This window comes from Canis lupus, chromosome 17 (assembly GCF_003254725.2).
Source record: "Canis lupus dingo isolate Sandy chromosome 17, ASM325472v2, whole genome shotgun sequence".
NCBI lineage: Eukaryota > Metazoa > Chordata > Mammalia > Carnivora > Canidae > Canis > Canis lupus.
Window position 1 is genome coordinate 48,747,623 of NC_064259.1, and position 22,757 is coordinate 48,770,379.

General features: G+C 52.6%; 5 protein-coding genes and 1 long non-coding RNA gene across 11 annotated transcripts; 3 read left to right on the plus strand and 3 right to left on the minus strand.

Moving 5' to 3' along the window:
* Positions 1-57: 57 nt before the first annotated feature.
* Positions 58-7,258, plus strand: CCDC142 (coiled-coil domain containing 142). Of its 3 annotated transcripts, none has more exons than XM_025453650.3 (9): positions 58-1,120; positions 1,438-1,524; positions 1,602-1,751; positions 1,886-2,016; positions 2,089-2,202; positions 6,028-6,142; positions 6,353-6,530; positions 6,647-6,846; positions 7,002-7,258. In XM_025453650.3, exons 1-9 carry the CDS (start codon positions 58-60, stop codon positions 7,256-7,258), a joined length of 2,295 nt encoding a protein of 764 aa, XP_025309435.1. The 3 variants fall into 3 exon arrangements, with proteins under 3 accessions (XP_025309435.1, XP_048951347.1, XP_048951346.1); XM_049095390.1 differs by having other exon boundaries at positions 6,654-6,846; positions 7,002-7,141; XM_049095389.1 differs by lacking the exon at positions 1,438-1,524.
* Positions 2,580-6,771, minus strand: LOC125752734 (uncharacterized). The gene is made up of 2 exons (XR_007402883.1): positions 6,631-6,771; positions 2,580-4,778 (listed from the first exon to the last, which is right to left on the minus strand). It is a non-coding gene; the product is annotated as an uncharacterized LOC125752734 (long non-coding RNA).
* Positions 7,259-7,977: 719 nt separating the features above from the next.
* MRPL53 (mitochondrial ribosomal protein L53) lies at positions 7,978-10,762 on the plus strand. Of its 2 annotated transcripts, none has more exons than XM_049095401.1 (3): positions 7,978-8,364; positions 8,465-8,495; positions 8,685-10,762. In XM_049095401.1, exons 1-3 carry the CDS (start codon positions 7,978-7,980, stop codon positions 8,816-8,818), a joined length of 552 nt encoding a protein of 183 aa, XP_048951358.1. In that variant the 3' UTR covers positions 8,819-10,762. The 2 variants fall into 2 exon arrangements, with proteins under 2 accessions (XP_048951358.1, XP_025309460.1); XM_025453675.3 differs by having other exon boundaries at positions 8,252-8,364; positions 8,465-8,577.
* Positions 10,763-11,777: 1,015 nt separating this feature from the next.
* MOGS (mannosyl-oligosaccharide glucosidase) lies at positions 11,778-15,525 on the plus strand. The gene is made up of 4 exons (XM_025453647.3): positions 11,778-12,245; positions 12,439-12,665; positions 13,158-13,354; positions 13,582-15,525. The coding sequence occupies exons 1-4, from the start codon at positions 11,903-11,905 to the stop codon at positions 15,323-15,325; spliced, it is 2,511 nt and encodes an 836-aa protein (XP_025309432.3). The 5' UTR covers positions 11,778-11,902; the 3' UTR covers positions 15,326-15,525.
* A 204-nt stretch (positions 15,526-15,729) lies between these two features.
* On the minus strand, positions 15,730-18,548 carry WBP1 (WW domain binding protein 1). Of its 2 annotated transcripts, XM_025453669.3 has the most exons (5): positions 17,931-18,548; positions 17,500-17,601; positions 16,856-16,958; positions 16,552-16,728; positions 15,730-16,381 (listed from the first exon to the last, which is right to left on the minus strand). In XM_025453669.3, the coding sequence occupies exons 1-5, from the start codon at positions 17,997-17,999 to the stop codon at positions 15,927-15,929; spliced, it is 906 nt and encodes a 301-aa protein (XP_025309454.1). In that variant the 5' UTR covers positions 18,000-18,548; the 3' UTR covers positions 15,730-15,926. The 2 variants fall into 2 exon arrangements, with proteins under 2 accessions (XP_025309454.1, XP_025309455.1); XM_025453670.3 differs by lacking the exon at positions 17,500-17,601.
* Positions 18,549-18,687: 139 nt separating this feature from the next.
* On the minus strand, positions 18,688-21,552 carry INO80B (INO80 complex subunit B). 2 transcript variants are annotated; one of them, XM_049095399.1, is made up of 6 exons: positions 21,387-21,550; positions 20,961-21,153; positions 20,640-20,758; positions 20,300-20,469; positions 19,104-19,307; positions 18,688-18,970 (listed from the first exon to the last, which is right to left on the minus strand). In XM_049095399.1, exons 1-6 carry the CDS (start codon positions 21,442-21,444, stop codon positions 18,764-18,766), a joined length of 951 nt encoding a protein of 316 aa, XP_048951356.1. In that variant the 5' UTR covers positions 21,445-21,550; the 3' UTR covers positions 18,688-18,763. The 2 variants fall into 2 exon arrangements, with proteins under 2 accessions (XP_048951356.1, XP_025309452.1); XM_025453667.3 differs by having other exon boundaries at positions 18,688-19,307; positions 21,387-21,552.
* Between the last annotated feature and the right edge of the window lie 1,205 nt (positions 21,553-22,757).

The window sequence follows — 22,757 nt, forward strand, 5'->3', positions numbered from 1 at the left end:
CCGCGGGCGTTGGGCGGGGCGGGCAAGTAGGAATCGTTAGGTCGGTTCGGGCGCCCCATGGCCCAGGCGTCTCGCTCCGGGGGCCTTCTGCCTCCGCTCGCTGCGGTGCCGCCGTCGAGGGCGCAACCCGGGGGCGCTGTGGAGGGGCGGGGGCAGGGAAGGCAGGCGGGGGCTCTTCGCGGGGACTCTCGTGGCTGGCGGGGGCTGCCAGGTGCCGGGAGCTTTCCCTGCCAGGACCCGCGGCCCGGCGGAGCTCCAGGAGGGCAGCCGTGCTGGGCGGCGCCGGCGGACGCGGGAGAGCACCACGAGGCGGGCGCCGCGGGCTGGTGGCGGGAGGCTGCAGACGGCCGCCCAAGCCCTCCCGCGCTGCAGCGTCTCCGGGCCGTGTTGCTGCGGCTGCTCCGCGAGCGGGAGCAGCTCCTCCAAGCCCGCGACTGCGCCCGCCACCTACAGGCGGCTGTGCGCCTCCTGAGGATCCTGAGCCCCAGCGCGCCGGCCCCCGGCCCCCTGCCTCACCTGTGCCGCGACCTGCTCCTGCACCCTTCCCGAGGGGCCGGCCTGCGAATCGGCCTGCCGGAGGCTCGCGTGCCGCTACTCCTGGCGCGGCCCGCCGGACTGGCCGCCCAGTGCCTGGATGCTGCCATCCAGATGCAGCTTCGGGCTCTGGGTCGGGAGCCAGCCAGCCCCGGCTGGTCGTCCCAACTTGCCGACGTGCTGCTGGCGCTTCCCGCCTACCACCAGCTGCAGGGAAAAGCCTTGAGCCCCGTCCCAGGGGCTGCGCGCCCTTTCCCGCCTTCCCGTGTGCTCCGCCTCCTGACGGGGGAGCGGGGTTGCCAGGTGGCAGGGCAGCTAGATGCGGCGCTCAAGGGATCAGGCTTGCGGGATCAGCTCCGCAGTCGGTGCCAAGAGGAGCGGGAGCTGCTGCACGGGCTGCTGAGGCTGCTGGGGGGCGTGACGGATCCAGCCAACAGCAGACTGGGGCTTGGAGGGGCTGGAGCCCTGTGGAGCCAGTACTGGACCCTGCTGTGGGCAGCTTGTGCTCAGAGTCTGGACCTAAGTCTAGGACCCTGGAGGGACCGCAGGACAGTGGTACAACAGCTGAGTCAGGCACTGGGTCAGGGTGAGTGATGGGCCTGGGTGGGCATTTGGGCAGTCTGGGGTCTCTTTCTTCTCCCTAGCCACCTCATTCCCCGGCCAGCCAGACTGCAAAAGCAGGCCCTTTAGAATGAACACTACAACCCCCACCCCTTACGCCCCTCCCCAACTCCCCTGCCCACCTGACAGGCTAAAGTATCTGGGCTTTCTAGGCCAGTCTTGCTTTCTACTCAAGTCTTGAGTCTTGGTGGGAGCCTCTCCTCTTCCGCTGTCATTGAGTGGGCAGTGGTTCTGGAAAAGAGAGGCCTTCTTTTCAGGCTCCAGAGCCATTTCTCCCACTAGCATCCCTGCCTCAGGAGTGTGAGAAGGAGTTGGCTTCTTTGTGTCGCAGCCTATTTCATCAGTCTCTTATCTGGAGCTGGGACCAAGGTGAGAAGGAAGGGGCATTGGGAATGACACAGCCCCAGATTGCCCCTTCCTCATCAAACCGTATCCCTCATCCTCAGGCTTCTGCCAGGCCTTGGGATCTGCTGGTGAAGATCAGAGCAGCCCTGCCTCATCCTCTCATACCGCTGAACTTTTGCAACAGCTCTTTCCTCCTCTCTTGGATGCCCTTCGAGAACCCAGGTCAGGGCTGCTCCTCTGTGAGCCTCCAGGTGAGACAAGGTGCTGGGGATGGAGGAAACAGAACAGTAGAAGATGTCCCCTTTATGCCTTTACTCTGTCCTGAAGCCTGCCTCCTCCCAGAGGGGTTCTGGATCTCTCAGATACTCCATCCTCCTCTCCCCAGGTCCTGCACTGTTTGCTCTGGGGCTCTGTACCCTGCAGACCACCTTGGTCTGGTTTTTGGGCAGAACTCAGCAGCATCTGGCAGCATGGGCCCCAGGTTCCTTCCTGCTTCTGATCCAGAAGAACTTACCTGTGAGTAGTTAGGGAGTGGGAAGGGGAGCAGCCTGGGCTGGGCTCAAATCTCACTTCCTGTTTCTGCCAAAGCCTCTATTGCAGGAGGCAGCAGCTCTGTCTAGACTGGCCTCAGAGGAAAGTTTGGCTCTTGAATTGGAGCAGCAGCTGGCCCTAGAGATCCAGAAGCTAACCGCACAGATCCAGGTGAGAAGTGCAGGAGTCCTGACAGTGGCAGTTTAAGAGTCAGTTCTGTGCCCAGCTTTGGGGTTGAGGTGGTGGTGGTGAAACATCCCAGTGACTTGGAATGTCCTTGGAGTCTGCTGAATTTATCTTTTCTTGCTCTGTTCATTTTTTGTTCTCTCTTTCACTTGTTGTTATGGAAAACTTCAAACATATACAAAAGTAGAAAAGCATAATGGATCTCCATATTTCTACCCTGAGGCTTTAACAATTATCAACTCATGGTCAATTTTGTTTCATGTTTATGTCAGGCTCTCATTTTGTGATGTTAACAGCCACTGATCATTACTGCCTAGATCCATTATTTCTTTTTCTTTCTTTTGTTTTTTTTTAAGATTTTATTTATTTATTCATGAGGGGCACAGAGAGAGAGAGGCAGAGACACAGGCAGAGGGAGAAGCAGGCTCCATGGAGGGATCCCGATGTGGGACTCCATCCTAGGACTCTGGGATCATGCCCTGACCCAAAGGCAGATGCCCAACCGCTGAGCCACCTAGGCATCCCCAGATCCATTATTTCATTAGGGGGTGCAAAGTGGCGATATTCCAATTCTATCATTTCTTCTTCATTTATTAGTTGACTTACTCCTATAAAGTGAAATTTGTCCTCATTAATTTTTTAATTTTTTAAATTTTTTTATTGCAGTTCAATTTGCCAACATATAGCATAACACCCAGTGCTCATCCTGCCAAGTGCCCCGCTCAGTGCCCATCACCCAGTAACCCCAACCCCCTGCCCACTTCCCCTTCCACTACCCCTTGTTCATTTCCCAGAGTTAGGTGTCTCTCATGTTTTCTCACCCTCACTGATATTTTCACTCACTTTCTCTCCTTTCCCTTTATTCCCTTTCACTAATTTTTATATTCCCCAAATGAATGAATATAATGTTTGTCCTTTTCCAATTGACTTATTTCACTCAGCACAATACCCTCCAGGTCCCTCCACGTCGAAGCAAATAGTGGGTATTTGTCGTTTCTAATGGCTGAGTAATATTCCATTGTATACATAGACCACATTTTCTTTATCCATTCATCTTTCGATGGACACCGAGGCTCCTTCCACAGTTTGGCTATTGTTTGTCCTCATTAGTTACTTGGTTACTCTGAAGTATATTTTGTAGAGAAAAGGTAAGATAAATGATTGAATCTTTCCTTTTACTTACTAGCTTTTTTAAAGCTTTTATTTATTTATTTGGGAGAGAGGGTGGGAGAGCACTTAGAAGCAGGTGGAGGGGCAGAGGGAGAGCACTTACACACAGGGGGAGGAGCAGAGGGAGGTGCCAGGCAGACTCCCTGCTGAGCACACAGGGGTAGGGGTGGGGTGGCTGGATCCCAGGACCTAAGATCATAACTTAGCTGAAGTCAGCCATTTAACTACTGAGCTACCCAGACACTCCTTTTATTTACTAGTTTTGAGATGATGTCCCTTCTCTTTTCTAAATATATCACTTATATTTTTATTAAAGTAATACATGTCCATAGTTTAAAAGAGAAATAGGATATTATTTTAGAAGGCTTCTGATGAAAAAAACCCAGCACTTTAATTGCCCCCACCCCACCTCTGGTTCCTGTTCCACAGTGATAACCTTCATCCACTTGTCTGCCTTCTCATATTTTTCTTCTAAACTTATGAATAAAATTATTAAACTTCTGTTTTAATTTTTCCCCATATTGCAGAGTATCTGTTCCTCCTATGGAAGATGTTTCTCTGTCTTTTTGTTTTCTCTTCCTGCCCAAGTTCCCCTCTGCCCTAAATAGGGACAAGACTATGGAGTTCAGACTTTGTCCCCCTGCTCCTTTTCTCTCTGCATTCCTACTTACTCACACTGCCTTGGTGCTATGCACTGAACCATCCCCCCAACAGTTTAGCCCTAACATACCATCTACATCTGCCTGTTCTACCTCAATTTATTGCTACCTTCTTCAACTCAACATACCCCAGAGCAGGCTCCTCATGAGGATGTTGGACAATGATGGCCATGGAAACTCTGAAGAAGGAAGACTGGCAGGCATATTGTTACAGAAGCTCCGTACAGGGTCTATGGCTGGAGCTGGTGGTTAGGCAGCCTCAGAGGAATGGCAAGGGTTACTGGAGGTGGGCAGTTCATAGTTCCTTGAGGGAGTAGTGGGGAGATGACCTGACCAAAGCAGAAGCTCCCTGTGTGTATGTGTGTGCATGTGTGCATGCGTGTGTGCACATACACACACATACTTCTGTTTAGGGTTCGGTGGGGGACTGTGGTGGAGAAGTTAGGTTGGCATAATATTGTGAAGGGCACTGAACACCAGCCCACCGAATCTGGGCTTTGTCTCATGAGTAATAGCCATGGGAAGAGCAGGAGGGGAACAGTGGAGACTATGATAGAGTCTGATACAGCTACAGTGGTCAGGTTGGGAGGTGAGGAGACATAAGAACAGAGATAGGGAAAGTGTGCTTACCATGTGAACTGACCATCGTGCAAAGGACTCTTCATGCCTTGTTTCTCTGCCTGGTAATTGCAGTGTTGGGAGTCTGCTCTGGGCATTCTACTGCATAGGGCACTGGCATGGAAAAGAAGAATCAGATGTTGTGATTTCTTCCCAGCTGGACTGTAACATCCCAGACAGAAAAACCATTTCATAGTGTGACCTTGTGTCTTCTGAGAGTGTTGAGTGCAGGGAGATTCCTAACAACTATCAGTTGACAAAAGGGTAATTTCCTTGGCATAAATAAGGAGTTTTGGTTTTCAGGAGAAGAGAGGTAGAATTTAGATTTAGGATAGGCTGTAGTCAGGATATGTACCAGGAGCTACAGGAGCTCTACTTCTCCCAGTCCAGCCCCCAGGCCCCTTTCTCTATTCAGGCTAATAGGCATCTAATCACGTTTTCTTTACAGAGCTGCCACCACATTACCCATTTCTTAGGGTTTCTTTCCAAGATGGACTGTAGAGACCCCTCTTTTTTGCTCTCTCATTACAAAAAGATAACCTATCAAAGCACAGAAGCCAAACCAGCACCTAGGCCGTTTCTTGCTTTATTATTACTCTGGGTAAATGGAAGTAGGGTATAAAAAAACTTCAGCGCAAGGACATTGCAAAGGTTCCTGAATCTCAGAAAGTTACATTCATCACTCCTGGTCTGCATATAGTTCCTGCTTTCCTTTCATAGATGATGGAAGATCGTACAATTCCCCCTTTCTTTCTTCAGCTTCTGCCTGTCTGTAGATCATGCAGACCCCTCTCTCTAGCATTTGCTTTGGAACATTCGTAATATTGAGGATGTCTCCCTCTTTTTTTCCTATTAATGTTCCTATAGAGTAAAGTTAACCTGGAGGATTTTTAGACAACCAAGTTGAGGAGAACAGGGTAATCCTATGGCAATTGTCTATTTTAGGTTATAGACAATCTTTTATAATCTATAAAAGATTATAGACCTGGGTCCAGGCCTTTAGTAAAACCCAATAAAAGGGCATCTTTTTTCAGAACTGTCCAAGCCCGTGGAATTATGCATACACACTTCTGTTCTGGGGCTTTATGGAAGCAAGGTTAAACACCTCAGATTCATTCATTCATTCATTCATTCGAGACACACAGAGAGAGGCAGAGTCACAGGCAGAGGGAGAAGCAGGCTCCATGCACGGAGCCCGATGTGGGACTCGATCCTGGGGCTCCAGGATCACGCCCTGAGCCAAAGACAGATGCTCAACTGCTGAGCCACTCAGGCATCCCGAACACCTCAGATTTAGAAGAGCATCGTAATTTGGCAAGTCCCTAGCAGATAAGCCCTTTTTACTTTCTCCATATCTCCACAGCTCCTGCCTGAAGAATCACTAAGTCTCTTTTTTCAAACATGTCATAAACAAGCCACACAGGGCTTTGAACTCTACATGCCACGGGGTCGGTACTGGCGGCATCGGCTCTCTCCTGGTAACTCCTCTTCCTAGCATTCCCTTTCACAGTTCCCATGGGTAACAGTCTCCTGACCCTTCCAAATCCTAGCTCCACTCCTCTGTCTCCATCCTTGCCCTCACCTTCTGTGCCCCCACAAAGCCTATCATTTTCCCCCAAACACTCTGTTAGGGCCTCAAAGGATCTCCTATAGCCTCATATCCTGTCCTTTCTCTTCTCTCACTCCAGAACTGCCCAGCATTCCTAGTGAGTATGCTGGGTTGGTGGTTCGTACTGTACTGGAGCCTGTGTTGCAAGGATTGCAGGGATTGCCACCCCAAGCCCAGGCCCCTGCCCTTGGCCAGGCACTGACAGCCATCCTGGGTGCCTGGCTTGACCACATCCTCACGCATGGGATCCGGTTCAGGTGAGGAGAAAAGGAGGCAATGGCAGAGGGCTGAACGAACTGGAAAAAGGGAGGGGATAGGTGGGGGCAGGGCAGTTAGAGGCAAGTGGCCACATTGTACCTTGGCCTTCTTTCAGCCTGCAGGGGGCGCTGCAGCTCAGACAAGACTTCGGAGTGGTCCGGGAGTTGCTGGAGGAGGAGCAGTGGGGCCTGTCCCCTGAACTTCGCCAGACTCTGCTCATGCTCAACATCTTCCAGAGGGTGGATGGGGCCCTGCTGTGTCTATTCCAGCAGCCCTTGCCCAAGCCTGAAGCCCAAAGGAGGCCTCCCTGTTGCTGTGAGTCACTCTTCCCCCAACTCTAGGTTCTCTTTGCTCTGCCCCTTGCTATTTTTGTGCCCTACTTCCCATCCTCATCACTGACCTCCTGTAGTTGTCAATAGTGGTCATACCTCCTCCTCCCCACTGCCTGTCTTCCATTCCTGCCTTACCAGGTACATGCAGTGAGATCCAGACCATGGAATTGCCCAGCAGCAGCCTCAACAGCCTGGAAAGTTTGGAGCCCCCTCTTCGGCTTGGAGCACCCTCAGCCCAGACAGCTCAGCTACTAAGCACACTATGGGGTGGGGGACCTAGCCCAGAGGCTTACCTGGTGGGAAATCAGCAGGCCTGGCTTGCCCTGAGGCAGCACCAGCGCCGCCGTTGGCACTTGCCTTTTCTTTCCTGCCTGGGGACCAGTCCTGAATCCTAAGGATCCTGGGACCAGGAGCCAGAAAGAGCTATCCAAAAGCCCAGACATTTAGAACTGCCTATTAAGCCTACAATTGGGAGCTTGGAGGAAAGGATACCTGAGAAACCACAAGCTACATAGAGCCTGGACCTAGAAGTGAAGAATCCGAGATCCCTCCAGTGCCTGCAATCCAGAGTGAAGGGCCAGACCTAGAGGTCAGCATCCATGGGACGCTCAGGTCTAGTTCTCTGACAGTGAACCTCTCAGGGCTAGGCTCTGGGAGAAGAACCATCAGATTGGAGCCCAGGGGGAAAGGAGAGAAAAAAAGCAATACAAAACAGGGAGCCTGGGATACCACTTCCTTTTAAGTCCCAGGAACCAGGTTGACCATAAAGTTCTTCAGGAACCAGAGGTGGAACAGGCATTTCTGCACCTGGATCAGTCCGGAGAGATGTATTACCCTATACTCCCCGACTCGTAACTCAGTCACTTAAAGATGCTGGGCTAAAGGGACCTTAACGTTTAAGCTTTGGTTACTCAGAGTTCAACGTGTCTAATCTTCAGTTACCTGAGCAGGGTTTACCCGCTGGCAGCTGTATAACCCCTGCCAGGGTAGCGTCCTCGCCGAGGGGGCCCGCGCTGAAGATGGAGCTAACCTAGATCTGGTACAGCAGCGCACGCAAGGGGTAAAGGCCGCCGAGGCGGACGTGTTCCGAACCAGGCGCGACGGCTTCTGCACTATGTATTGTTCTCTCCGTGGTACCACAGGACTATTAATGATAGGTATTTACCGACCGCTTACTTTGGGGCCCTTCATACCCCGTATGGAAACCACCTCCCTCCCTGCCGGCCTTTCTACTCCTCTCCCCGGGCGGCGGAGGGAGGGCGAGCACCACGGAACGCTAGCGCCGGGGTCGGAGGGCGGGAGAACCGGAGTGCCGGAGAGCAGCACGGCGCAGCGGCCCGGTCAGGGAGGAGAGCGCTGCGGGAAGAGACGCTTCCGCCCGAGCGAGGCCTTCCGGGGCGGAGGTCACCATGGCGGCATCCTTGGCTCGGCTTGGCCTCCGGTCTGTGAAGCAGGTTCGGGTTCAATTCTGCCCCTTCGAGAAGAATGTGGAATCCACGAGGTACAAGGCGGAAGGACTGGGGACGGGAAGGGGGCGCGTCTTCCTCCCGCCGGGGATCTAGCCCCCTCGGCCGGGCGCTCAAGCAGTTTTCGCACCGCAGGACCTTCCTCCAGGCGGTGAGCAGCGAGAAGGTCCGTTCTACCAACCTTAACTGCTCGGTGATTGCGGACGTGAGGCACGACGGCTCCGAGCCCTGCGTGGACGTGCTGTTCGGTGGGCTCGGGCAGGGAGGCGGGCGGGAGGGGTGCCAGGAAGCCCGCGCGCCCTCAGCCCCGGCCCCGCCGCCCTCCCGGTGCCTGACTCGTTTGTTTCTTCCCCAGGAGACGGGCATCGCCTGATTATGCGCGGCGCCCACCTCACCGCCCAGGAAATGCTCACAGCCTTTGCCTCCCACATCCAGGCGAGGACTACGGCGGGGAGCGGGGACAAGCCCGGACCTGGTACCGGGCGCTGACAGCGCAGAAGAGCCCAACAAGCAGATTTTAGCTTTGGATTGCTAGGATAACTACCTAAAAAGAGCTCGAGAGACTTCATCACCAAGATCACCATCTGCAGGGGGAAAAGAGCGCCAAAAAAACAAAACAGCGAGAGCGAGCCCTGTGATTACTAATCTAACCCAACGTTTCTGGAACGAGACACGGATCAGATAGGGGTCTGGACAAACCTGAATTTATTTCTATTACTATCACTCCCTGCTTAACCGTTTTGAATTTGGCTTTTCCCATCACTCACTCAAGGTACCTCTTTTATCAGCCAAATCCAGTGCTGTTTTTCTTCGTCCTCATCTTACCATCTCAGTAGCGCCTGCCACTTAATTCACTCCATTATGGAACTTCTCTTCCTCTTGGGTCTTTTTTTTTTTTTTTTTTAAACCATAAAAGTGTACTATTCTTATCCTTAATTTTCTTTTCTATTCCTGGGGAATATTCCATATTCTTTTCTTTTCTATTCTCTGTCATAATTCAAACTACCCTTGGGTTAAATCCTACATCTCTGTTTAGCTCTAATCCCAACTGCTGTTATAGTCAGGTTATGTACTACGTACGGATTTCCTCCAAATCCCACAACACTGTCCAAAATAAAATTGTTAATCTTACATACACATATACTTGCCTCTTCTCCTGACGTTCCCATTTCTTTTAAAGGCACTTCATTCACTCAGCCTTCGAGGTGGGAAACCAGAGCATTATCTCTGGTTCTGCCCTCTCCTTTCCCTGCATATCCAGTCAGTAAGTTCAGAATATTCTGTCTTAAACAAAAGCTTCCAAAATGTTTTCTCTGTTCCCATTCACTTTCCTGCATCATTGTATTTTCCCACCCAGTCTCCTTTTTTGCTGAACATTTTTCCTCTGCTAAATTTTATCTTTTAAAGCACATCACTGTATTTATGTCACACTACTACTTGCTTCACACTGTACCTAATATGTTTTTCGTACCAGGTTACCACCCATTGGTATGGATCATCAAATTAATTTGGGATAAACCAGCCTTTAAAAAACAAAGTAAAATAGAATAAAAAAGTATCAGAGTGCGTGGCACAGGGAATGGGAAGTATTCTTTTTAGAAATTTAAGTTTTCAGCCTATAATCATGAATATATATATAATAGAAAATATGTATATATGTGTGTATCTGTGTATACTTGGTTGCAGTGTAGTATTATTTCTTACCAAGACAGGGTTGTAGAAAAAAGAAGGAGGTCTACTGGTTTAGACAACTTCAGAGTGCTCAGCTAGGCAATCAAGGATCTCTCAACACTGGCTACTGTATCTTTTGTCAGATACATTTTTCATGATTTTGCTGCAGCATTACTATATTGCTGCTCTGCTTAAAAAGGGTGCTATCTTCAAGAGTGGTTTTATTCCCATCCCACCCCCTTTAAAAAAGAAACTACCAAAAAACAACCTACCAGGAGGCAGTATGGTATAGTAAAGAGCCAAGAGCCAGAATTCCTGAGGTTGAAATCCTAACTTTGCCCCTAAGTAGCTCTGTGACTGTGGAACAATGAAGTCTCTCAGTGCCTGTTTCCTCATTAGTAAAATGGGAATAATAGTACCTATCTCTTAAAACTGCTGAGGATTACATGAGTTGGAATCTGTAAGGTGCCTAGGACATTACTAGGAGCATAAGTGTTACCTAAGAGGCCTTATGCTATAGATGAAAGGATACTTACAACCTGGATTTTAGTTTACCATCTCGATGGTTAACTGGCTATTTTTTGTGGCCAGATTTTACCACTCTCTTTATCTGCAAAAATGTTGATGGTTCAAACGTTGCTGTAAATGTAGATTGAATGCTGGCACTGTGAACTTGAGTTTGGGGCCATTTTCTCTGTGTCCTTAGCACTTTGCAGAGTGCCTGATACCTAGCGTGCAATAAACATCTGTTGAGTTTACAAATATTTACTACCTACCTTTTACCTGTAACTGTGATTACTCCTGGCATACAACGATGAATAATGAAACCCAGGTATAAGTGCTACAATAGAGATGTGAACTAGATGCAATGGTAGCAGAAAGATAAAGACAGGATTGACCATTGGGATTGGTCAGGTGATTAGTGAAAGAGCAAAAAGTCTACCAGTGAAGGAGGGGCCAGATATCAGATTATAGCAAAATAGAAAGTGGACAGGCAACATGCAGTATTGGCTTTATACAATGAGTTTGGACGGGAAGTGTGGTAATAGCTAGAGTAGCATAATAGTGTTGAGTAGGGTTTTTTAAAGGAGGATAGGGACTTGTACTTTATAAAAATAACTTTTATGCCAAGCTGTTGGTGAGAAATAATTAACTGAATCTAAGTTGCTTTTCTGAGCCACCATCAAGTGTAATGTAAATTCTTCTAGATCCACCTGAGGTCCAGATGCTGCCTCCTTCCCACAGCTTTCCCTGACCTGGATATAATTGATCCTTCCCCTAAGCTTCTTTGCTTGGGTTGTAGAAAAGGAGAGAAAATGCATTCTTAAAATGCGTGCACCACCTTATGGCCTTTTAGGGTTCATCTAGATAAGGAATCCTAGGCTGAGATCTGACTTGTCTAAAGTCAGAGGGTTGCTTAAAGACACTTGGAACAGATCTCAGGCTTCCTCTTGGGTCCACTCTGGGGCACACCACTTAACTAGGAAAGAAGGCATGGGCGTGGGCAAAATGATCCAGATACACTTGGGCTCCAAGCTAGCCATTTTCTGGCTCTGGCCTGGGCCAAGTTGAATTTTCTAGGCCAGTTTTCAACTACTTGATTGGGGCGATTGACTGTAAAATACTCGGGATGGCGTGTCACGTTCTTAATACATAGTCATTTGAAAAACAGAACAAGCCAATGTGAGATTACTTTACTAGCCTGAGAAATCCGCGAGGGTGCCCAAGAAACGTTAACCCAGGAGACGGCCTTTTGCCACGCAGGTGGCGGCGGTTCCGTACTCGGAGACCTAATCTGACGTGGCGGGGCGGGACTTCCGACAGGAGGCGGAAGCGGAGCGGGAGGCACCGGCCGGCGGGTGAGGCCAGGCAGGACCCTGCAGCACATACCTCGGTGCTAGGATGGCTCGGGGCGAGCGGCGGCGCCGCGGAGCTCCTGTAGACGGAGCGCGGACAGCTGAAAGGGCGGCTCGGGGCGGCCCGGCACGACGGGGCGGTGAGGCCCGTGGCTTTGCCTGGAGAGCGGCTTTGGGCGTCGTGGTCCTGTCTCTGGCCCTGGGCTTGTCAGGATGCTGGCTGCTGGAGTGGCGCCGTGCACGGCGGGCGGTCACACTGCACTCTGCGCCCCCATCACTGCCTCCCGACTCTTCCAGCCCCGCGGTGGCCCCGGACCTCTTCTGGGGCACCTACCGCCCTCACGTCTACTTCGGCATGAAGACCCGCAGCCCGAAGCCCCTTCTCACCGGTAACTGGGCCTCGGGGAGGGCGGGCAGGCAGGCGAACTCTTAATCTGGGCGCCCCAGCTTCACGCCAGGGCAAGCGTGGGGAGGGGCGTGGTTCAGGAGAGTTATGAGGAGGGTTGACCCTGAAGTTCTCGGAGACCCAGAGGGACAGATCCCCTGCCCTCTCATTGACTTACGTGGCCGTTCTACCCCCAGGACTGATGTGGGCACAGCAAGGCGCCACCCCAGGGACCCCTAAGCTCAGGCACACGTGTGAGCAGGGGGACGGCGTGGGTCCCTATGGCTGGGAGTTCCACGACGGTCTCTCCTTCGGGCGGCAACACATCCAGGATGGGGCCTTAAAGCTCACCACTGAGTTCGTCAAGAGGCCTGGGGGTCAGCACGGAGGGGACTGGAGCTGGAGAGTGACTGTAGAGCCTCAGGTCAGGGCCTCAGGACACCCTTCCCCCCCAGCCCAGACTCCCTCCACCCTTTCTTTGCTGCTAGCAAACCGCAGTATGATGAGGCAGTTAACGGCAGGGGCTGAGTCTGGCTGCCTGGTCTGAATCTGGCTGCCTGCCTTAAACACTTGTCTATATGACCATCTCTATTTATTATCATAAGCCATGGTTTCTTAGTCTGCAAGATGGAGATACAAATAGCACTTAAGTCATAGGATTGTAAGAATGAAAGAAAATGATGTGTAGAGTTCTTAGGATAGTACATGACACAAAAGCACTCTGTTAATTCCCAGAGAACCCTACGCGCAAAGCTCCGTACCTCATCTCACTGGGTGCTTACTCTCACTGACCCTCAACACTATAGATGTATGTTTACCATGTTGCTCCTGCATGGTGCCCCTTTCAGTAAGGCTGAACTTTCAGGAGAGACTGCTAATCTAATGCTGTGTTTTTCTGTCCTCCTTGGTCACCCAGGCCTCAGGTACCTCTGCCCTCCCTTTGGTGTCCCTGTTCTTCTATGTGGTGACAGATGGCAAGGAAGTCCTAGTGCCAGAGGTTGGGGCCAAAGGGCAGTTGAAATTCATCAGTGGGCACTCCAGTGAACTTGGTGACTTCCGCTTTACACTTATGGCGCCAACCAATCCAGGGGATCTTGCCCCCAAGTATAGCAGGTAACTGGGGGAAGAGTGTGGGGTGATGGTTGGGGTAGTATGGATGCTGATGTAGCCTGATTTCTATCTCCCCCTCTTTCTACCAGTTATTTCCCTTCTCACTAGGCTCCATGTCCCCTACATTGCCAAACCCTTCCATCCCGACTCCCGGTCTCCTCTTACTTCTCTTTATAATGCTCACCATCCTCTCCTGAGTAATGTTTCCTATTTATCTTCTTCCCTTCAAGCTACAATGTCTTCTGGTCCTCCAACCCAGGACTTCCCTTGCTGACAGAGATGGTGAAGAGTCACCTAAATAGCTGGTTTCAGCACCGGCCCCCAGGGGCTTCCCCTGAACGATACCTCGGCTTGCCAGGATCTCTGAAATGGGAGGACAAAGGCCCAAGTGGGCAAGGACAGGGACAAGGACAATTCTTGATACAACAGGTGACACTGAAAACCCCCTTTTCTGTGGAGTTGGTGTTTGAATCAGGCAGTGCCCGGGCAGGCAGAAGCCAAGCCCTGGAGCAGCTGTCAGGCAGCCTACTGACCCAAGCCCTGGAGAGCCATGCTGAAGCCTTTAGAGAACACTTTGAGAAGACTTTTCAACTGAAGGAGAAGGGCCTGAGCCTTGAGGAGCAGGCTTTGGGTCAGGTTGCCCTCAGTGGCCTCCTTGGTGGGATTGGCTACTTTTACGGACAAGGTCTGGTGTTGGCAGACATGGGGGTTGAGGGGTCTGAGCAGAAGGTGGACCCAGCCCTCTTTCCACCTGTCCCTCTTTTCACAGCAGTGCCCTCCCGGTCATTCTTCCCACGAGGCTTCCTTTGGGATGAGGGCTTTCACCAGTTGGTGGTCCAGAGGTGGGATCCCCGCCTTACCCGGGAGGTCCTAGGCCACTGGCTGGGGTTGCTCAATGCTGATGGCTGGATTGGACGGGAGCAGGTGCTAGGGGATGAGGCTCGAGCCCGGGTGCCCCCAGAATTCCTGGTGCAGAAGGCAGCCCACGCCAACCCCCCAACCCTGCTTTTGCCTGTAGCCCACATGCTAGAGGTTGGTGACCCTGCGGACTTTGCCTTCCTCCGCAGGGCCTTCCCCCGTCTGTGTGCCTGGTTCTCCTGGCTCCATAAGAGCCAGGCAGGCCCAGTGCCACTATCTTACCGCTGGCGGGGCCGGGACCCAGTCTTGCCAACCTTGTTGAACCCTAAGACGCTGCCTTCGGGGCTGGATGACTATCCCCGGGCTTCACACCCTTCAGTCAGTGAGCGGCACTTGGACCTGCGATGCTGGATGGCACTGGGTGCCCGTGTGCTGCTGCGGCTGGCAGAGCAGCTAGGAGAGGCTGAGGCAGCTGCGGAGCTGGGTCCACTGGCTGCATCACTGGAGGCAGAAGAGAACCTGGATGAGCTGCACTGGGCCCCAGAGCTAGGAGTCTTTGCAGACTTTGGGAACCACACAAAAGCGGTGCAGCTGAAGCCTCGGCCCCCTCAGGGGTTGGTGCGGGTAGTGGGCCGGCCCCACCCTCGCTTACAGTATGTGGATGCCTTGGGCTATGTCAGTCTTTTTCCCCTGCTCCTGAGGCTGCTGGACCCCAATTCCCCCCGCCTTGGGCCTCTGCTGGATGTTCTAGCTGACAGCCGCCATCTCTGGAGCCCGTTTGGCTTGCGCTCCCTTGCAGCTTCCAGCCCCTTTTATGGCCAGCGCAATTCAGAGCATGATCCTCCCTACTGGCGGGGTGCTGTGTGGCTCAATGTCAACTACTTGGCCTTAGGGGCCCTCTACCACTATGGTCATCTGGAGGGTCCCCACCAGGCCCAGGCTGCCAAGCTCCACCGTGAGCTCCGTACCAATGTGGTGGGCAATGTCTGGCGGCAGTATCAGGCCACGGGTTTCCTTTGGGAGCAGTATAGTGACCGGGATGGGCGGGGAATGGGGTGCCGCCCTTTCCAAGGCTGGACCAGCCTTGTCCTACTGGCCATGGCTGAAGACTACTAAAGAGGGAGGATGAGAGGGGTGCCAGGCCCCCAGTCTGGATTAGAGGGACAAGGTCTCTAGCTTCTACCCCCCCAGCCCTCAGATACTAGTGCTTCAAATCCTTCTCAGCTCATCTCAGGTGTCTCCTTCCTGTCATCCCACATAGCCCTGGGGTGAATGTGAATTCAGAGTCTATTTTTTCTAAATAAATTGGAAAACCACGCCAGACTCTATTCTTTTGCCAGCTCTGCCTCACCAAGAAGTTCCAGCTCAGTCCAGACCTTAGGGCTGCCTCCTGTTTTTCAGAGGAGGGTAGGAAAAGTGGCATTACATGTTCCCTCCAAATCCAGCTAGGTCAAGTTGAGCAATGCAGCAAGTTGAGCACTAGTCCATTGAGCACCAGTCCACCCAAATTCACAAGCAGCTGGTTCACATCTCTTTAATGAGATCAAAGGCTCCTGTGTGTTTTTTGGGGGTAGAGCTAGCACAGTCCCCCAAACACTGCCACTCTTTTCAAGACTCCACCCCTTTCAGGCAGATTAGAAGTGGCAGGGAGAGGCCAAAGAGAACTTGGGCCCAGGGCAGTTTCTGGTGGGCAAGTAATCCACCCTCCCAAAACTGTTTATGGGATGTCCCCTTCACTGGAAGCTAGCTCCACAGGGGAGGCCTGGGGTACAGGATTGAGGGGCAGCACACAAGGGTCCTCCAGATCTGGTGGGGTGGCACCAGCCCTAGCCTCCTTGACTGGCTTGCCCTCGCTAGAGTCAGGACAAGGGCAGAGCTCAATACCTGAGTCACCAGTCAGGCGGCGATAGCGGCAGGAAGGGGGTGTGGGGGTAGGGCTCATCCCAGCCCCTGGCTCACCCTCCTGATGAGGGGGTGCACTCTGGTGGGAGGAACCACCTTCCACATTTGTTCCCTCGCAGGGGGCAGGGCAGCTAGAAGCAGAGGAGCGGCAGGTGCGTTCACTGGAAGCAGTCAAGGGGCAGCCTGAGGCTGCAGTGTAAGGAGGTGGTGGTGTGCCCGGCCGGTGAACCACATCCTCATAGGCTGGGGGTTTGAAGGTGCTGAGGAGGCCTGCGGGAAAGAATGGCATGGTTGGTGGGGCACCCAGAGGTGGGGTAGTGGTATCTCTAGTATTAGGAAAAGTTTGCTTTGAAATTTCTGAAAAGGGAATGTGTGGATGATTCCAGGTTCTGGGTTGGGAGAGGCTGCTGGCAGTGAGCCCAGAGCCTCCAGCCACTCACGAAGGTCAAGCAGCGAACCGGTGGGGACAGGGCCAACTCCATGGCATGCCCCATGGTAGGCTAACAAGTTGATCTCACGCTGCCGCTGCTGTTGCTGCAGCCGGAGCTTAGCTCGTCGATGACGGAAGGCGCAACAGCAGCTAAAGAGGATGAGGACAGTCCAGAGCAGCCAGAACCCTGCAAGGGGTGAGGAGGGAGGGTCTTAGCTACCTCCCAGGCATGGAAAGGTCCATGAAGGCAGGAATTTTGAGGCCCAAGGGAGGGTGGGCAGAAGGACCCAAGAACAGCCCCCTTGGAGACTCACACCAGAGCTCATAGTAGTAGGTGCAGCAGCCCGTCTCCCCGCAGCAGTGACCACTCTCACAGAGGTAGGGCTGGTTGTTCACTCCTGGGCACAGCTCTCGAAGCTGGGAGCAAGGAGGCACTTAGAACCAAGGGAGATTCCAGCCCCAGCCCCAGGCACTGTCCACCCCCACCCCACTGCATGCAAGGGCACAGTCCCACTCGCTGAGCCAAGTTGAGCTCAGAGAGATTTGTGGGGAGGGAAAGAGTGATGGTGAGAGGAGTGTTGGAACATCTGAAGGGCTGTTGACGTGGAAGAGGATTTGGAACATTAGGAATCTGTCTAGAGAACAAGATGCAAGGTGTGGACATACAAAGAGACAGATTTCAGTTCTGCATATGGAGACTTCTCTCACACTCAGGCTGGTTCCCCAGGGTGTTTTCTGTTAAGGGAGTGTTTGGGCAGAAGCCAGAGGGCAATCTGAGCTATCTCAAAGTCTTAAACAATGGGTAAAGGGTTTAAGGTAATTTCAATGCTAAAATGCTCTCCTTACCCGCCCCCCACCCAATGCCTCCCCACCCCCAAGCCGGATCTTTCCACCCGTGGGTCTCAGGCTTCCTAGGGTAGAGGAAGGGCCATATGAGTCCCAGAGCAGTGCTCCCAACCAGATGGGATTGCTGTGGATGATAAAGGATGGCATCCAGGGCGCGAGTCTGGGTTCCAGCTCTTCTCCAAATTGCTCCCTCAAGAGAAGACGCTGCCGGACTCTGTTGTGACAATAGGCACACAGAAAAACATCACAAATAACTGTTGTAAGACAGAGGGAGCTTCCCTGGGCCTCACTATGTCTTTGGTCACTGGAGAGCCACTGCAAGCTTCCACTGCAGCCATGGGATGGGAGTCTATGGAGTTGCAGGCAAAGTCAACTGCGTCTACGTTACAAAGTTTAGACAAAGAGTAGAAGGGACATATTTAGGAACTTCACAGTATCTTTGGCTACGTGAGTTCCTCCCCAACCCCCCAAAAGGTAGGGACAAGGAGAGGGGATAGAGAAATAAATGGCTGTCGTGATAGGCTTTTGGAGCAGTTGGGATACCTGCTGTTGCGGCACGCGAAGTGCCCCCCAGGCCTCCTCGCTGCCGTTCCCGCTGCTGGCCTGAGCCATGCCTCCACCTACAGCCCCTTGTAGACCACAGCCTCCTCTATCGCCAGGCGCCCCGCCCCTGCCACCTCTGCCGCCACCGCCATGGCCCCTGCCCGGCCCATCTTCGCTGCCGCCACCATCACTCCGCGGCTGGAGCTTCCATCCGGGGCGAGCTCTGCCAACTAGGACCCAGATTGCTCGGCCCTACCAATCGGCAACGCCCGCCGGCGGACGGGCCAATAGGAACGGGCCGGAGGGCTCTCCCGGCGACCAATCCACAGCCGCGCCTCCGCCGCTCGCCCAGACAACAGGAGCTCGCCCAGACAAAGAGTGGGGCAAGGTTCGACCCTGCCCCTGACTGACAGCGGCAACAGCCAATACGGACAACGGAACGGGCTCCGCGTTATCAGCCAATGAACGGCCGTCCAGGAAAGCAAATTTTCCACTGATTGGCTTGAGCGTTATTTCCGAGGATGACGACGGAGGCCCAACCAAGCCAGGTGACCCCACTGGAAGAGGCGAGGCGAGGCGAGGCGAGGCGAGGCGGGGCGGGGCGGGGCGGGGCGGGGCGGTGTCCCCAAAAGTCCGCCCAAGTCTTCTCGCTGCCTGGAGGCCATGTTCCCCGGAGTCGACGCAATCTCCCGAGGGGGCAAAATGTGTGTACGGGGCATTGGCCTGCCCATAGCCCATTTCCCCAGCTCTGTACAAGTCGAGGCACCGGATTAAATTTAATAGGGTGGGGAAAAGAATGAAAACCCGGCAGGGGAGAGGGCGCAGAGTCCGGGTTAGGTAAGGACCTTAAGTAGCCAAAAGGGGGGACCCGGGGCCCTCGGGCCCTCCAAGCCGCATCTGCAGGTTGATGCGGTAGCACTGAAGGCTGCAGAGCGCCTGGCCCGTGCGCGAGCAGGCGTAGCGGCGTGGGTGCGGGCAGCCGGGGACGGAGCACCGAGGAGGAGGGCCAGATGGGGACGGCCGCTGAGACACTGGCGCGGGGGCGGGGATGCCTGGCGGGAAGGAAAGGGTGGAACCCTGGGCCCCGCTGCTGTAGCGCACCATTGGGGCCGGGGCCGCCGTGCGCCCTCCCCGTCGCTCGCCCCGCGCTGCCCCTCGGCCTCCCCGCCCGCTGGGCGCCGCGGTCTTGGTGAGGCGCTCGATAGTCTGGTTCTTGTGCTCCTCCGCCCGCCGAGCCGCCTGCAGCCGTCTCTTTCGCGCCCTCTCCTCCCGCTTCAGCAGCATCTCCTCGGTGAGGGCCGGGGCCGGGCAGCCCCCAGCCACAGGTAGCGGCAACATCGGGGAAGGCTGACTCCGCGCCTTCTGGAGTAGAGCTCGCTGGGGAGAGACAGACCGAGTGGTGTCAGGGAGGCGAGGTCGGCCCAAGCGGGGGAAGGGAAGTGGGGGTCCGGGAAGCAAGGTCTTGTGGAGCGCTGGCCTTGAGAGAAGGGGTGGAATTAGCACCCCTCTCCAGGTGCCTTACTGCTGCCTCCTCCCAGATCTCCAGACTGTCATCTTTAGGTCCCTGACTCTAAAGAAGAAAAGCATTAACGTTTCCTACCTGCCCTAAGTACCAAAACTCTGTTTACCACCTCTCCAGAGGTTTTTTTTTGCTTTTTTGTTTTGTTTTGTTTTAAATCTTTTCATCTCGGTGGATAGCATCAATTAGATAACTGGCCAAGCCCCAAACTCAGGGTTACCCTTGATTCTTCTTTTCTCCCTGCTCCCTCACTCCCAACAAGTATCTATGTCCAAAATATATCAAGAATCCATCCGATTTCCTCCATTTCCACAACTTCACCTTGGTTTGATCCATGACCATCTCACCTGACCCCTTCAACAGCTTCCTGGCAGGTCTTGCTTTTCTACTCCTTATCTCCACTGAGAAGCCAAAGTAATCTACTGAAATATAAATCAAATCTATCATTTCCTGCATATACCCCTTTCATGCTTTAGTCACACTTTTCTCCTTGACCACTACTGGCCATGTTTCACTCTCAAGGTCTTTGCAGCTGCTGGTCTCTGCCTGAAAAGCTCCAGTATTGGCAATGTAATCTCATCAGAGAGGTCTTCCCTGACTTCCCTACCTAATGTTGTCTCTTACCACCACTTTCTATTTCATTACCCTATTTTTGTTATAAACTGTGCTTTTCAAAATTATTTACTTACTCCTCTCCCTCCAACACACACACACACAAGAACAGCAGCTCCATGAGAACAGAAACCTCTTTTTTTTCACCACTGATATTCCCATTGCCCAGCAACATTCTTGGGACATAGGAGGTTCTCAATATATATTCAACTAGTGAATGAAGAATGAACTCACTTACCTGTCGAGCAGTGAGCAACCGTTCATTGATTTCCTTCTTGAGATCTCCATTGTCATCTAGCTCCCCCTTCTCCAAGGCATCCAGCCACCTCTGTTCCTCCTCTTCCTCTTGACCCCCTAAGCCCCCTGACAAGTCCCGAAGTGGGGAGGGGGACAGATTACTGTCTTCATCTGGAAAGTAAAGTTAGAGAGCTAAAAGTAAAATTGTTCAAGTGGAGAACCCTAATTTGGCCAAGTTAATACTGAGACACTCAAAAGTCTCACCCTCCTCAGAACCAACCCTCTTCCTTTAACCAGGTATAATGAGAAACCCAGTTTCCCCACCTCCAGATCCTTCTCACCCAGCCAGGCACGGTACTGCTCAAGGGGGACTCCTTCCATAGGTTCCTCTTCGTTGTCCACAACCATAAGGGGAGAGGGTGAACGAGGACCCTCAGGGATCACAGTGAAAGTAGGAACACTGCAGAGAAGCAAAGCTGTGTAAGTTGAACAGTTCTGTCCTCCTGCTTGGCAGCTACAACTAGCATTACCCTATACCCTCTTGGGTCTGCCCTGAAGTCAGTACCCATACTCTGTCTACCGGAAAGCCCAGCCAGTTCCTCCTACTACCTCTGCCTGCTCCTAAAGTTCCCCAAGTAAAACTTTGGCTTTCTTGGCCTCACCTCTTGGTGCCCAGGATCTGCCCACCCAGTTTGATTTTGAGTTTAAGCTGGGGCTTGGCAGGTGACGGCTGCGTCGGCCCAGCCTCCTCTTCCTGGTGGTGTTTCTTCTTGTGTTTTTTCTTGTGCTTCTTGTGCTTTTTCTTGTGCACTCCATGGCTGTGGGCACCCGCCAGACTCAATTCCAGCGCTTCCCCTGCGTAAGGAGAGCCTGTCAACGGTGTACGACAAGAGCGGGGCAGGGAGAGCCCTGAAGAACCCCATCCGCCCAGGGGCCTCACTTGTCCAGCGGTACACGCAGTTACCATAACAACACCCCGCCTTTCTCCTTCCCACCTGTGGCGAAATACCCAGGAGGCTCGGAAGAGCAAAAAAACGGGGGGCTCCTTTTCTACGAACGTCCACCTTGCTTTATCCACCCGCGCTTACCCGGTTCAGGGGCTTCCATAGCCCCGGAGGTGCTCCCGCGCCGCCACAGCTTACTCATAGGGTCTTGCAAGGAAAAGGGGACTGGAAATGGTAGGGACACAGGCTGACATGCCTTTTCCGCCCCGCGGAAGAACCGACTCCAGCCAAACAACAGGCTACTTCCGGTGCATCGCAACCATGCTTGTGCGGGGCACGCGCTGTGGCTAAAAATCCTCCCTGAGAAACAATGAGGGTTCTGATAAAGGTTCCGGGCCCTCCGAGGCCGGGACTGCTCAAAGGGGCGCTCGGCTTTCCCCTCGCTCCACCTCCGCACGCTCGATTCCAGAACCCAGCGCGGGCGATTCAGTTATGATTGCACTCAAACGTGGTGAGCACATACTCTGGGCCAAATTCAGGGTTTAAGCAACGAGGCTACAAAGATGAATATGAACACTTTCCCCTGCTTTTGAGGAGCTCACAGTGCCCTGGAGGAGTACCGGAGAAACTACACTGCGAGCAGAATGGCAGAAGGGCTTCATAGTGCAAGTGCCCTAGGAGCAAAGCAAACGATATTTAAGTCTAATTTCTCATCAGTAGAGAAATGGATAAATGAATGATGGTGAATTTATACAATCTGGAACTCTCTATTGGTAACAAAAGTTAGCATTGGAAACAATCTAAGTGTCCTTCTAATGAAATACCAAAATAATTTGGTGCGTGGATTTGGTATATTCATACAACTGCAGCTACGCTGCTCTTCAAAGGAATGCTACCCGAACTAGTGACAGCAATTCTGATGGGTGACTGGGGAACAAAGGTGAAGGGAGACTTTCTTTTTCTTTTTTAATATTTTATTTACTTATTCATGAGAAACAGAGAGAGACGGAGATTTTTAAAAATTTATTTATTTATTTATTTATTTATTTATTTATTTGACACAGAGAGAGAGAGAGAGCACAAGCAGGTGCAGTGGCAGAGGGAGAAGAAGCAGGCTCTCTGCTAAGCAGGGAGCCTGACTCAGGCTCTATACCAAGACCCTGGGGTCATGACCTGAGCGGAAGGAGGCAACACTTAACCCACTGAGCCACCCAGGTGCCCCTTCCTCCTGCCTCTTAAAATAATCTTATTCTTAAAAATAATTTTTTTTTGAGAGAGAGAGAAAGCACGCATGTGAGAGAGAGAGAGAGAGAGAGGAAAGGTGAGTTTCAATATGATGTGATCCCATTTAAAAAATGTAATATGCTTCTATATACACAGGAAAAAAATGAGGAATATATACTACACCTTAATGTGGTTATCTTTAGAGCTGGGGTTGGGGAGGGGTCCTTGGCTGGATCAGTCTTTGGAGCATGTGACTTGATCTTGGGGTCCTGAGTTTGAACCCCATGTTGG

Coding starts and splice junctions, on each gene's coding strand:
- CCDC142 (XM_025453650.3), top strand. CDS start 58: ATGGCCCAGGCGTCTCGCTCCGGGGGCCTTCTGCCTCCGCTCGCTGCG. Junction 1,121..1,437: donor GAGTCAGGCACTGGGTCAGG/GTGAGTGATGGG, acceptor TTCTCCCACTAG/CATCCCTGCCTCAGGAGTGT. Junction 2,203..6,027: donor AGCTAACCGCACAGATCCAG/GTGAGAAGTGCA, acceptor ATATCTCCACAG/CTCCTGCCTGAAGAATCACT.
- MRPL53 (XM_049095401.1), top strand. CDS start 7,978: ATGTATTGTTCTCTCCGTGGTACCACAGGACTATTAATGATAGGTATT. Junction 8,365..8,464: donor AAGAATGTGGAATCCACGAG/GTACAAGGCGGA, acceptor TTCGCACCGCAG/GACCTTCCTCCAGGCGGTGA. Junction 8,496..8,684: donor AGGCGGTGAGCAGCGAGAAG/GTCCGTTCTACC, acceptor TTTCTTCCCCAG/GAGACGGGCATCGCCTGATT.
- MOGS (XM_025453647.3), top strand. CDS start 11,903: ATGGCTCGGGGCGAGCGGCGGCGCCGCGGAGCTCCTGTAGACGGAGCG. Junction 12,246..12,438: donor CCCGAAGCCCCTTCTCACCG/GTAACTGGGCCT, acceptor TTCTACCCCCAG/GACTGATGTGGGCACAGCAA. Junction 12,666..13,157: donor GAGTGACTGTAGAGCCTCAG/GTCAGGGCCTCA, acceptor TTGGTCACCCAG/GCCTCAGGTACCTCTGCCCT.
- WBP1 (XM_025453669.3), bottom strand. CDS start 17,999: ATGGCTCAGGCCAGCAGCGGGAACGGCAGCGAGGAGGCCTGGGGGGCA. Junction 17,602..17,930: donor TTCGCGTGCCGCAACAGCAG/GTATCCCAACTG, acceptor TTGTCACAACAG/AGTCCGGCAGCGTCTTCTCT. Junction 16,382..16,551: donor CGGTTCGCTGCTTGACCTTC/GTGAGTGGCTGG, acceptor TCTTTCCCGCAG/GCCTCCTCAGCACCTTCAAA.
- INO80B (XM_025453667.3), bottom strand. CDS start 21,444: ATGAGTAAGCTGTGGCGGCGCGGGAGCACCTCCGGGGCTATGGAAGCC. Junction 20,759..20,960: donor CAGATCCTGGGCACCAAGAG/GTGAGGCCAAGA, acceptor GCTTCTCTGCAG/TGTTCCTACTTTCACTGTGA. Junction 20,470..20,639: donor GCAGTACCGTGCCTGGCTGG/GTGAGAAGGATC, acceptor TTTACTTTCCAG/ATGAAGACAGTAATCTGTCC.